We start from the raw sequence: 13976 nt of genomic DNA, 5'->3' as shown, positions 1-13976 counted from the left end.
CTCCTCATTCTTTTAATCCAGTGGCTGGAGAATCCTCTTCAACAGAAATTGGCTCAACACCTTCTACCGCCTTCCCAGAGTAAAAACCAAAATGTACACAGTAGTTTCCAGGAAACTTTATGACCTGGAGCTTCTGTCCTTCCAACTCTAGAACAGCATGTCCCATAAATATAATGGGAGCCATGAATGTGATTTTAATATTTCAACAAGCATGATACAAAAATAAAATTTAACTTACCAGTATATTTATTTGGATCAATTGAACAATTTTTCTCTCAGATGCCTTCTGTTGAAGAATTGTCCCTGAATAGTTGTACTAAAGCCAAAAGTCAACATCATACTAATTAACAGAAAATTGTTCTAATAAATTCAGTAAAAGAAAACATTAGATCAGTTAACAAGGAATTGCTCTGATACATATAGTAAAGGAGAATTAAAGGCATTATTTCCAAATGGATTGCACCATATAATTTAGCCAAATATGAGTCAAACACTTCATGATAAACTCCTCTCGTGGTCTTATACTTTGTTTTACTTTTGTTCCAGTGAGACTTAATGTTTTGGGTATGCATCCCAAGAAATGACACAAAATGAAAGTTGGTATCATTGTGCTTAACCTGAACATGCAAGAAGTTAAGGAGAGGCTGAATGTGGAATTCAAACTCAGGTCATGAATCAGTAAGGGTCAAACCAGGCAGAACTATGCATTACAAAACAGGCAGCAAAGTTTGGTCAGAACCAGTTCCAACAATATCTAAAAGCCCAAGAGCTTGTTGATGTGTAGTTTCTGTAACTCACAAGGTTGTGGGATTTGACCCAGGGACAAATTGTTCAACTGATCTTTCATTTAGCCCAATATATCCATATTATCATTTTAACATATAAAAATGACTACATTGTTTTTCACACCAAATCCTTAAAATCAAATGGGTTATTTCCATCCACAGCACATTTCAATTCAGAAATAGCCATATTTCAAATGTTCAACAGCCACAAGGGGCTGGTAGCTATGACTTATTCTTCTACTTGACAGCTGAGATCTACATCTTTTACTTCTCTCGCTTCCCTCTGTCCCAGGCTTTGCATTTGCTGATCTCCCTTTACAGAGAGCAGAGGGTTCACTGTTTTCTCAGCATCTTCTGGTCTTAATTGTCTCCATTTTTTTTTCTTTCAGTTTTTTTTTTTCTTTTTTGGGGGGTGGGGTACCAGAAATGAGCCTGGGCACCCAGGGCACTTGAACACAGAGCCACATCCCCAGCCCTATTTTGTATTTAATTTAGAGACAGGGTGTCACTGAGTTGCTTAGGCCTCACTTTTGCTGACGCTGGCTTTGAACTTGCTATCCTTCTGCCTCAGTCTCCCGAGGATGGTGTTTCTGGCCACCAGGTGCCTTCTAGACTTTTGGGTCCTCTTTTCTTCCTTAAGCTCATGCTTACACTTGTCCTGGGTAAAAAATTACATTGGAATTCTTTTTTCCTTTTTATTGTTTTTGTTAAAGATTATTCTAAACATTACTCTTGCCAATAACTATAGTAATGTTGCTTTATGTTGGATATAATCTTTTAATTCATTTATCTCAGTAACTGCAAATAGGATGCAATAGGTACAAGATTCTTAATCTTTTAATACCCTAATACTTTTTCTATATGACTAAGATTTAAGATCAGTGAAATCAAGTTCAGAAGAAGATCACAAATGATTTTCAGGGCAAAAGTGAAGATCCATTTACAACACTCATTTAGCCATGGGAGGTAATTGAAAAATCATATCCTCTAGGTATTCATCCTGGGATCATAAATATATTAATTCATGTCCCTCCCATCTGTAAAATGGCAATGGTAAGTTTTTTTCCATTTTCTTTACAGAGATGTTGTAAAGGTGTTTGCCAGCAAAATGTAGCCATGTCCACAGATTAAAGGTACCAGAAAGGAAAACATAGTAAGCCCTATTACCTTATTGATATCCCAGAGAACCAGTTTGCTTTTAAGTTTGGCAAATTCATAGGCAGTCAGCCTCCCAATTCCATGTCCAGCTCCGGTAATCAGGACGATTTCTCCAGTGACTGATTTTCTTTTTTTAGGAATAAAAAGCTTGACAAAAGATTCTAAATAGAAAATGAACAGTAAGGGCAGAAGCAGGACTAACTCCACAAGGAAATTCATCTTTTTCTGTGGCTGTGAGCTTTGGTTATGTTTTCTTTTATCAAACAGTCTAAACGGCTTTGGAGAGCTGAGTGGTCAAAGATCGGAGTAAAAGCTAGAACAAGGAAGAGCTCCTTTACCAAAGAAAACAACCCTGAAACCGTTCCTTCCGCTGGGCTGGGCTTTGTTAGGTTTTTTGCAATTGGCTCGGGCTGCTGAGCGGAGCCACAGCTCGCTGGCTCAGAAATCTGGGAGGGACCTGGTCCACACCAAGCAGAGCTTCCTAGTTCTCAGCCGCAGGGCACCAACCAACTATGCAGCCTGCCGCGGCCGTAGCCTTTTATCCACTTCCTCCCTGTCTCATGCGCGGACCTCTGACCGCGGAGGGTTAGTTGCCTTTGTGTTTTCCTAAATTTGATTAAGTTTGGTAAATCCAGGCTGTTAAAAATACATAAATAAATAAATGTGTTTGCCAGCGATGCTTCTTTGGACGTTGACAGTTTTTTAACTCTAGATAAGGGATGTAAATGTAAAATTATAGGTTAAAGGACATGGTCCTGCTTCTGACTTAGAAGTGACTCTACAGCACATTTAGTTTGAATTAAGACAGAGGAAACTGTCCTTTCAAGGATTTAGCCATAATCAAGTTTTAGGAAAGTGTTTTATCATATTAAAGGGGACCATTTCCCTAAGAAAAAACAATATATTTATTTGACTAACCATTTTCCACTTGACCCATTATTATTTGGAAACAACAAAATATTTACTTCGAGGTAGTAATTGTATCTTTACCTAGATTAATAAATTGTTGTGTCCAAAATGCATAATAAAATAGGAAGAATATAATTTTAGCCGAAGATTGCCTACGTAATTTTGGTTCCACCATATATATAATTATATATTATATATCATATATTATATATACGACTATTCCATATGTTAACTGGTGATTTTGAGAAACTGACCCATTTTTGAAAGTAAATAAATAACAGCAGCTTCTACCTCAAGGCCTGTCCTAAGGAAGGGGGCGTGACCCTGGTCCTGGAAAAAACCCACAGAGCACTCCTAGGCACATACCCACCCTGCTGAGTTGTTTGTCTGTAAATAACAGGAGAGATCTGTAGCACCAGGTGTCCCTGACTCATTTAAGGTAGGTGAGGACCCATAGCAACCCCCTACCAACCTCCAATCAGCATGAGACAGGGAAAATACCTGGGATGCCAGATGACCCTCCCTCTGTAGTTTATGGTGGTTGATAACATGTTGGGAAACCATGTAGTTCAGCACCTACACCCCTGGGCTTAAACCAATCAATGCAAAGGAATCCCCCTCTTGTACTAACCAATCACCCCTACCCAACTTGTTCCCGCCAGTGAATGTGCTAATCAATGTTAAGAATTTTTGTTTGATTTTCCCTCGGTGTGTGATGATTTGCTGTGTGATGTTGTGAAGCATAGAGTATCTCTCCAAATCCTACAAAATCTCACTGAACAAAGGGCCGGGACTCACTCCCTTGGACCCCTGCATTGGATATGGTTGTGAGTCCAGGCTCGAGCTTGCAATAAAGACTCTTGTGTGATTGCATCGGATTCAGCTCCTGAAGATCTATTGGGGTCCCACGAATCTGGCATTACAATTTAAAATTAAAAACAGCTGGACTCCCTGCCAAGCCTATAATCCCAGTGACTGGGGAAAACGAGGCAGGTGGATTACAAATTTGAGGTTATCCTCAGCAATTTGGCAAGACCCTGAGCTACTTAGTGAGACCCTGTCTCAAAATAAAAAAAATTAAAGTGTTTCCGGTGGCAAAGTACTCATGGATTCAATCTCCAGTACCAAAAGAAAAAAAAAAAAAGGAAGAAAGAAAAATTAATTTAAAACTAAATATATCCTAGTGAGTAGGATATATATATTCTCTAAAGAGAATGTGTAAGTAAGGCTTGAATGCAGTAAGAGCTTAATAGCTTTCTGTTATTTGCATTTGTTTTTTCAATTCAGTTCTTGACAGTAATTGAATTTGGGCCTTGGGTAAGGTGCTCTACTTTTGTAGAGGAGACTTTTGTGGGCAATGAATGATCACAGAAAATTGAAATTCACAAATAGTTCATATCCACTTCTTCTTACTTAGATGGGGATGCAGATTAAGGGATAGTAACAGTCCCACCAATTCTGATATCTACTGTTAGGTCGGTGGCAGTGACTTAGAACAAAGCAGCCCCCATGGAAAAGAAACATCAATCAGGCGCTGAAAGAAATGCCTGTCAATCAGCAGAACCCCTTGCCAGTCCTGGCGTTCAGCCAACTCCCCTGACCAACTCAATGGGACAAGGGACTCTAAAAACACCTTATCCTGTCCCAAGCCCTTCCCTTCCTGCTGTAGCCCCATAAAAGTCCAGTCCGGTCAAGCTTCCACGCAGTTTCTCCTCAGACCCTTCTCCTGTCCACTCTGTCGGTCTGATAGAGTTCCGCCCAGGAGTGAGTCTCAATAAAGCCTCCTTCGGCGGCCTTTTTAAATCTGCCTCCTTTGGTTGCTGCCCGCCTTGCCTGATCTTGTTATGCTCGAATTCGGGACCCCCAAAGACCATCAGAGACCCAAGATCGATGTAAGCAGCAAAGAGGTGTTTATTGCGAGCTAGCTCGGTCCTCCGTGCACACACAGCAACTAGTGACACTGAGAGGCCCCGAGCCCAGGGTTTGCAGCAGTTTTATACATTCTTTGGGGAAGGCAGGGACTTCACATACATCATAGCAAATCATCACACACCTCGGGAAAATCAAATAACAACTCTAAAACATGATTAGCACATTCACTGGCGGGAACAAGTTGGGTAGGGGTGATTGGTCAGTACAAAAGGGGTATTCGTTTGAACTGATTGGTTTGAGCCAAGAGGGGTGTACGTGCTGAACTACATGGTTTCCCAACTTGTTATCAACCACCATAAACCACTGGCATCCCAGGTATTTCCCTGTCTCATGCTGATTGGTGGCTGCTAGGGATCCCCACCTAGCCTGACTGAGTCAGGGACACCTGGCTCAGCAGATCTCTCCTGTTATTTGTAGATAAGCAACTCACCAGGGTGGGAATGTGCTTAGGAGTGCTCTGTGGGTCTTTCCAAGGACTAAGGTCATGTCCCTTCCTTGGACAGGCTTTGCTCTGAGATAGAGGCTGGTTTTTCAATCTTAACATCTACAATTTAATTTTTTAATATCTTTGTCAACTTTTTCATGTACTCTTCAAATCAAGTTTTAAAAGTACAAAGTCATATTGAGAGAATAGTTTCCAAAGTTTTTTTCCATATATTTTATCTCATTTGATTTTCAAAAGCCTCCTAGAAAGTAAGAAATTTATTTATATCCCTGCTTTATAAAGGAATAAATCAGTGAAATGACTTTTTAAAAATTTCACAGTAAGTAAAAGCAAAAGTGTGGTTAGATGCATGGTTAGTGATGGTCAAATATTTTTGACTCATACCTACAGGAAGAAATTACATTTTACATGGTAATCAAGTACATTTATGCATGTTTGCTTTCATTTACATTGACTTTCATACATACTGAAGTTTAGGCTTTTCTATTTCCTATTTCATTCTATTGAAAAAATTGGCCATGCATGGTGGTGCATGCCTGTAATCCTAGTGGCTCAGAAGGCTGAGGCAGGGGGATCCTGAGTTCAAAGCCAGCCTCAGCAATTTAGTGAGGCCCTGAGCAATTCGGTGAGACTGTATCTCTAAATAAAATACAAAAAGGTCTGCGGATGTGACTCAGTAGTTGATTTCCCTGAGTTCAATTCCTGGTACCAAAAAAATAAATAAGTAAAATAAAATTGTATTAGCTGGGCATGGTGGTATATGCCTGTAATCCCAGCTACTCTGAAGGCTGAGGCAGGAGGATTGCAAGTTCTTGAAATAAAATAAAAGAGCTGGGAGTGTAGCTCAGTGGTAGAGCACTTGCCTAGCATATGTAAGGCCCTGGATTCAATCCCCAACACTGCCAATAAACAATTTAAAAACTGTATTAAAAAGCACCAGGGAAGTTTTAACCCACTAGGTTTACCAAGGTTTCCTTGGTTTTGGGAAAGAACCCAGCGTATGAAAGAAGTCATACCTGAATCTATATGTGTATGTAACTTATGCTCTGAACAGTTTCCTAGTTTGTAGAATTGAAAGATTACTGAGTTACCTACAGGATTCCCATGAAGCTCAAATTGTTAGGGGACAGACAAATTAGGATGGTGGAAACACAAGGTTAAGAGAATAATTCTATAAAATGGGCCCACTATGCTAACCCCAATATGCTTTCTTTGCCAAAAAGCAATTTACCTGCCGCCTTGCCTGGCCTAAGTGGACAGGATATGCCACATTGCTCAGCAAATTACCTGTTATTCCGCAAGGAAATAAAGGCAGGAAATAACCTTGATAAAGTAACAGTGGTCCACTTCACGTTTTGAATATAGTTCTGAGGCTTATTTTTAAAAGGGACATGTTTTCCTTCTCCTTTTCTCCCTCTCCCCCTCCCTAATCTAGGAGTAAGGAACAAGATTACCCTGAATTATCTGTGCTGCACAGGAAGGAGATATCTGCCCCAGGATCTAGGAAGTGAGTATCTCCCAAATTAACAAGTGAATCCTAGCACATCATCAGGGTGCTCAGGGACCCCACTGTCAGGGCAAGCCTGGAATGTAGCCTTTGAAGAGCTCCTTTAAAATCTCACTGTTCCTCCTGATGTCAATCAGCAGGACCCCTGGCCAGTCCTGGTGTTCAGCAACTCCCCTGACCAACTCCAACTGGACAAGGGACTCTAAAAACACTTTTTCCTGTCTCAAGCCCTTCACAGGCTCAAGGACAGGAGTCCCCTCTGTTTCTCCTTTGCTAGCAAAGCAATAAAACAACTTTTTCCTTTTTCTCAAAACTTTATCCTTATTAAATTGGCATTAATTGGCATTGGGGACAAAGACGGAGCTTTCAGCAACAATAAGAGTACCCTTTTCACAGACCAGAGTCTGGAAGATAAGCATAATTCCTTCTAATCATGAAACCTGTAAAAAGATTAAGAATCCAATTAGAACCAGTCAGCATGGGCCAAGGTGACATAGAGTTGTCACTGCAATGGGGACTTGAAAGTCTGTCACTCTGCCTTTAGTCAAAAGTTAAGAGGTGGACCTGGGAAGGGCTTTCTGGGATCCCCAATAAAACTGGACTGCACAAGAGGCACATTGTCTCTCCTCTCTGAGAGGACCCACTCTCTGTCTTGAGAGTGTCTCCTTTCCCTTTTCCTGTCCTTTGAATGAACTCATTCTTGTTATTCTGAGCAACAAGTCTGAAATATTTCTGTAAGAATCAGGGTTTGAAGAGGAGGTCTTCATGCTGCCTCAGTTTCCCAGAAGGCCTCAGCTCTGAAACAAAATAGTTAATGAAGAGCACAGTGCTTTATCAACTCTTCATCTCTAGGTAAATTATAATTAACACTAATATGAATGATACAGATATTCTTGTGAAGGATGGTTATAATATGGATGGTTTTGGGAAATTAACTTCTGACCATGTAAATACATGATCTTATATATTTGTGTTTTTGAAAAATACCTTTCATTAGGAGGGTTTGAAATGTTTTATACTTGGGACATCTTAATTTCATGCTGCTTTTCCAGATGTCAAAGTGGTATTCAAAACAGGAACAGGTAAGGCTAAGGGGTCTTTCATCAGTGTCTTGAACACTTACTATGGGCAGGCATTATGCTAAGTGCTTCATGTATGTAAACACTTTATTCTATCTTCTCAGTAATCATAAGAATAGTTTCCATTAAAAACTCTATTATATGAATGAAGAAATAAAGGATTAAGAGAAATTAAGCAAATTGTCCAAAGTCATAGTAAAAATGGCAGCGTTGAATTTAAACCTTTCCCTATCTCTCTTTCTCTCCTCCTCCTCCTCCTCCTCCTTCTTCTTCTTCTCTCTCTCTCTCTCTCTCTCTCTCTCACTCTCTCTCAGCTGGGGATCCAACCCAAGGCCTCACATAAACTAGGCAAGTACTCTACCACTGAGCTATATTCTGGGCCCCTGGTCCAACACTATGGCTTTGGGCTAAGTAATCTTCAATCTCAAACTCCCTTGAAGAGTTATATCAATATTATAAAATACTAGAACACATTGTCTTCTCTTTCAGTGCCTTCCTCTCCATAACCAAAGGCAGCTCTGTGGACATTGTGACCCAGTTTTGAAAAAGAGTTAAGTAGAAGGGAATTAGATTGTAATAATCTTGGAGATGTACCCCTCAGGTTCTCCATCCAGCTGCTGTGGATGTTGATTAGGAGACTGCCTTCAAGTGGTGACCTCTTCTGGGATTGCTTTATTCATGGAGAACTGCTGCACCTAAGGTAATTGGGAAGCAATTTCTTAAACATGGAGCAAAGGTATAGCTACTGAGAGAGGAGAAAATAGAGGAATTCAAAATAAAAATAATATGAATCTGTAAAATGCAATGAGGCAGAGTTCTTTATTACATGTTAGAACAATGGATGACTTTAGAAACTCATCCACGAGGAAAATCTCTAGATAGCCAATACTACTATTTATTCTGAAGAGATTATTCTGTGCCATTACCCCTGTTTTTTCTTGGAATGCTTTTCAGCTGTTAGATTGTGATTTGTAGGACTAAATCCAGGTGTTTCCAATTTCTCTATTTAAAATTAAACAAAAGACTCAGGCTCTCTATATAATTTTCTCAAACAATCTGTTCTCTACTGCATGTTCTTATCTTGAAGATTATAGCAAATAAAGCACAAGTCCCTAGTACATACTCCACTGCAACGTCAAAATGCACAAATTGTCGGGCTGGGGCTGGGGCTCAGTGGCAGAGTACTTACCTAGCATGTGTGAGGCACTGGGTTTGATTCTTATCATTACATACAAAAATAAATAAAATAAGATAAAATAAGGCATGCTGTCCATCTATAACTACAAAAAAAAAAAAAAGGAAAAAAGAAAGAAAGAAAAAAGCACAAATTGTCTCACTGAAAAGTAAGTGAATATCCATTTAGAAATAGTCCTAACTAATTAAATTTATATACTTAATTCAGTAATTAATTTGTTGAAAAAATAATTTTATCAAATTTCTTGGTCTAATTTTTAAATATTTTTTAAATTTAAACATAAAAATTAAATCTTAATTCATAAAATAGGAGCTGGTGTTGTTGGTTGCCACAGTCTGGCTGGGCACAAATGCCGCAGTCTGGCTGGGCACACAATCACGAGCCACCACACAGCTTGTAGATTCAAACAGCAACTCTTTATTCCCGAACTCACACCAGCTGTCTACAAACACGTTCTGGGGAAATCCACGTTCTCTGCCCAAATCCACGTTCTCTGCCCAAATCCACCTCCACTGGGCTTCTGTCTCCCAAAATATACTGTCTGAATCCCGTGAGAACTCAAGGGGAACTCAGGCAGCAGGATACGCCCTATTCCCAGCAGGAATAATCTTAAACCTTAAACCTGGAACCTAAACCGGGAACGCCCTAATCCGCCTTGGTCCTTGAGCAAGGTCACCTACATTCAATGTCACTGCAACATGGGGTACGCTGGCAAGGAAATTGTCATACCTACTTGGCTAATGGCTCCCAGCAGTTGGTTCTCAGGAGAGGCCTGAATTGGGGTCTCAACAAATCAGGTCTGGTCATTTCCCCAAAAAAAACAAAAGGAAAAAGTAATAGTGAAAAGCAGGAAAGGAACTTTAATCAATATAGATATTGGGAAAGCAAATGAGATCAAGTGTCTTGGTCCTATATTCTAGTACTGACATGTGCTTTAGGTTTAAATAGAGGAAGAATTGGGGCAGAGCCTGGGAGGTATGTATGATTAAACCACTTGGTCAAACTGTGGTTCTGGTTGATCATTATCTCAGTTCTAGTTCTGCTTCAGCTCCAAGTAGTTCTTATTGCGTGAGGAGGCTTTCTTCATTTGTTTCACAGAATGTTTTTCTATCAGTCCTGTGATCCTTGAATTAGGAAATTTGGTTTCCAAGAGATGATTGCTTCTGCTTGGGGAGGGACATTCTCAACCTGAGGTGATTTGCCTGCAAGGCCCCATTGTTCCAGGAAGGTGTAGGGCAATGACTGGAGACTTCTAAGTGTTTCCCCAGTGGCATGGAACAGGATTTTGTAAAAGCTGGCAATTGAGTGTTCCTGCTGATCTTGAAAATATCTCAAGTTACTCTTAATCTTGGTGTCCTTGGTCTTGTAGGGGGATGAGTGGGTTAGGTAAATTTAGGGATAATAAAACTTGTATTAGCATGCCGGGATGTGCACAGCTGAGCAGGAATATTACCCGAAGATAATAGGAATGTTACCCAAAGGCAGATATGTCAAGCTTTTACTTGTTTTTAGTTACCCATTCTGCAGGCCCAAGTGAAGAGTCAGTGCATTTAGCAAAAGCAGCTTCTAATTCTTTGTTTTAATGGGTCTACCCTAAAACAAAAGAATCAAAGAAAATACCATTATACTGTGGAAAGGCTGAGAAGAATTAATTGTTCCTTTTCTTTTTTTCTCCCAAGAGACTCCTTTAGTTAGTGTCTTTATCCCTCCTAACAAAAACTTCTAGAAGATTACTGTCAATCTGTTTAAACCATTCAACAAGTGTCAATCCACATTTTTTCCATGCAAGTAGATAAAAGATCTCTCTTTAGTAACCTAAAAGAGCAAAGACATATCAATAAATTACCCATAAAAGAGAAAACACAAATATTTGAATAGAAACTAAAGCAAAAGGGGAAAGAGATGAATTCTGATGACTAGGGTTAGAAATGACTTACTGCTGAATTAGATTTGAATTGTGTCCTTAGGGTGGGTAGTGAGAAACCATCCTCTACCTCAGAGCAAAGCCTGTCCAAGGAAGGGGGCATGACCCTTTGTGAACGTCTAGAGCGTTCGGGTCCCTGGGTAAGGGTCACGAAATAACCAGGACACAGGGGATGCAGAGCCAAGGCAGCAAATGCAACTGCATGCTGAAGTTTATTTGCAAGTTCCTTTTATACACTTCTTCTAACAAAGCAAGCAATTCTTCAATAACACTTTACCCACATTGTCCAAATATCATGCCTCAGCGGATACACAGAGCTAGATTCAAATTGTTCCTGTTTGTTTGATAAGTACCCTCCTAAAGTTCTTTGTAGACATTATCTAATCCCCTGAGGATGCATTTGTTTCTTTTAGAATGTACTGTTCCCAGGATAAGTATGCAGGAAGCTTCTTCCTCTTGGCCAAACCATGCAGAACTTGTGACTTGCGATAAGGGGAAGAGAACGTTTCCTCCTCCTAACTGAGGTTTGCCTCAGCTGACCTAAATCACAGCCACAGCTCTTGCAAACTGTCAGGCCTGAGGGAGCTAAACTCTGCACACTTAAACCCCAACAACCCTTGTCCTTGGAAAGACCCACAGAGCACTCCTAGGCACATAGGCACCCTGCTGAATTGTTTATCTACAAATAACAGGAGAGATCTGCAGCACCAGGTGTCCCTGACTCAGTCAGGCTAGGTGAGGACCCATAGCAACCCCCTAGCAACCACCAATCAGCATGAGATAGGGAAAATACCTGGGATGCCAGATGACCCTCCCAGTAGTTTATGGTGTTTGATAACATGTTGGGAAACCATGTAGTTCAGCACGTATTCCCCTCGGCCTAAACCAATCAGTTCAAAGAAATCCCCCTCTTGTACTAACCAATCACCCCTACCCAACTTGTTCCTGCCAGTGAATGTGCTAATCAATGTTAAGAGTTTTTGTTTGATTTTCCCGCAGTGTGTGATGATTTGCTAAGAGATACTATGATGTAGGTGAAGTCCCTGCCTTTCCCAAAGAGTGTATAAAACTACTGCAAACCCTGGATTCGGGGCCTCTCAGCATCACCAGTTGCTGTGTGCACACGGAGGGCCGAGCTAGCTTGCAATAAACACCTCTTTGCTGCTTACATCGATCTTGGTCTCTGGTGGTCTTTTGGGGGTCCCGAATTCAAGCATAACAGTAGGACTCTAAAAGAGTGATGGAGAAGGACATTTCAATCTTGCTTCTAAGTCCAACCAAGAGAGAAAAAACTATGCTGTTCCACATAAGTAGAAACTTCATTTTCACAGAACGCCTTCTATTTTTTTCAAGATAATTAAACTTTTAAATCCACTCAATATACTGCTTGCTGCGCACCCGAGCTAACCAGCGGTCTCCGGCCTCCTCGCCATGGCCAGCAACGTCCCACCGACCCCCAGGGGGTCCTTCCCGAGGTACCTGGAGCACCTCTCCGGTCTGGCAAAGCCATCGATGTGCTAACCAGCGGCGGGGATGCCCAAGGTCTATTTTAGCAATAGTGGCAATGGGGTGGAACCACCCTTGGAGGTCGTTCTGTATTTGAGTCATAGAATGGAGCCAGGCATCCCTGCCAGAGCTGGAGTACCGCACGACTCCCCGGATGCCACAGTACCCACCCTTTGGGGATCTTCCCAGCCCCCCAATTGTAGGAAAAACAGCTTCCCCCACCACCGCGCCTCCTGCCGACTCGCGCCCCCAGCGCGGCGCTGGCGTAGTCTCCTCTGCTGCATTGCAGGACGCCAGGGTCGCGCAGGGGGTCCCTCCTCTGTGCTGCCTCGGCTAACCCGCTGCGCCCGACGTTTCCGCCGGGAGATTTTTAAAAAGGTTTCTCTGCTCTGACCTCCTGTCGTCTTCCGGCTTATGACAAAAGTGAAAACAAAAATGGGTCACTAGGCCCTCCCTGCCAGCCTCCCCTGGACGGGAAAGACCAGGAAGCGGGGACTCCGGGACGTCACCAGCACTCGGGGCTCGGACTCCGGGCTGCCCTTTACCCCTACGCTGAGAGTGGTTTCAAGGCGGAAGGGACCCAAGCCTGGGACCCTTCGACATCAAGAGTGGTCAGACACTCACAAGGCCTTTCGCCCGGGGTGCACGTGGGGCGCCGGGGTTCCCTGATGGTGGAGTTCCCCGTCCATGTAAATCCCTAGTGAGAGTAAACCAACCACTATAAAGTGGATCTGCGCGTCTCAGGTGAACACACCCTTGGAGCCTTCAAGATCACGCGGGCTGGACACATGTTCCCTGAGCTGGGTTTTGGTTTTATTTCTCCCTCTTCTCCTAAATGAGTATGAAGGCACTGATGCCTCATTCCTCCCGTTTTGAGGCTACACATCGAGGAGGGATGCTCAGAGGATGAGCCCAGTACCCCCGCCTTCTGCCCACCCTGCGGGTGACCTTCCCTTCGCCCTTGAGCGAGGCGAGGCTAGGCGGGGCCGGGCCGAGCTGGCGTGGGGGCGGCAGGTTGGGGAGTCGTGAGCACCGCCCAGCCCGCTGCAGGAGCCTACGTGATGCCCAGCCCGTCGCCGCCCCTGCGCCTTGGCCGGGACACGAGGGACACAGGGGCAGCATCCCCAGAGCCTAGCCTCAGGTGCGCCAGCAGAGGAAGCCCGCGCTGCGGGGTGGGGGTTCCCAGTGAGTCAGTCCTGATTGCTTTAAAGTCTGTTAGCACTGCACCAGTCACCACCGGCACCTTGGAGGCCCGCCTTCCTCAGTCCGAGAAAGGATTGCTCTAGTATTGGTATTATAGTAAGGAGAGCCCCAGTGTAAACATTCCTTATGAAGGGCTGCTTTCCTAGGGAAGGAAAATGTTGTGAGATAGCAAAGGCTGGGGTTGGAAAAACAGGAGACTGAAATAGGAGATAACATAGCCTGAGTTATTTAAATAAACGCCTAAAGATGTGCTTGTGTAGGGCAGCCTGGAGGTCTGTCTTGTGACCTGAGTGGCTTCCCAGTCCAAGGGCTTCAAAAGCATCTGCATTTTTT

At 42.6% G+C, this 13976-nt stretch overlaps 1 protein-coding gene across 1 annotated transcript in view; it reads right to left on the bottom strand.

The window, feature by feature from the left end:
- Positions 1-2444, bottom strand: part of LOC107153605 (estradiol 17-beta-dehydrogenase 11) — a 31883-nt gene extending 29439 nt beyond the window's left edge. Inside the window, exon 1 of the mRNA XM_015499145.2 lies at positions 1953-2444. Coding sequence (XP_015354631.1) covers positions 1953-2162 — 210 coding nt within the window. The 5' untranslated portion in view covers positions 2163-2444. The remainder of the gene's footprint in view (positions 1-1952) is intronic.
- Between the last annotated feature and the right edge of the window lie 11532 nt (positions 2445-13976).

The sequence above is a fragment of the Marmota marmota genome, unplaced genomic scaffold (assembly GCF_001458135.2).
Source record: "Marmota marmota marmota unplaced genomic scaffold, marMar, whole genome shotgun sequence".
In the NCBI taxonomy this organism is placed as follows: Eukaryota; Metazoa; Chordata; class Mammalia; order Rodentia; family Sciuridae; genus Marmota; species Marmota marmota.
Note: the sequence above shows the minus strand (reverse complement) of the source record. Positions and strands in the feature narration are given on the sequence as shown.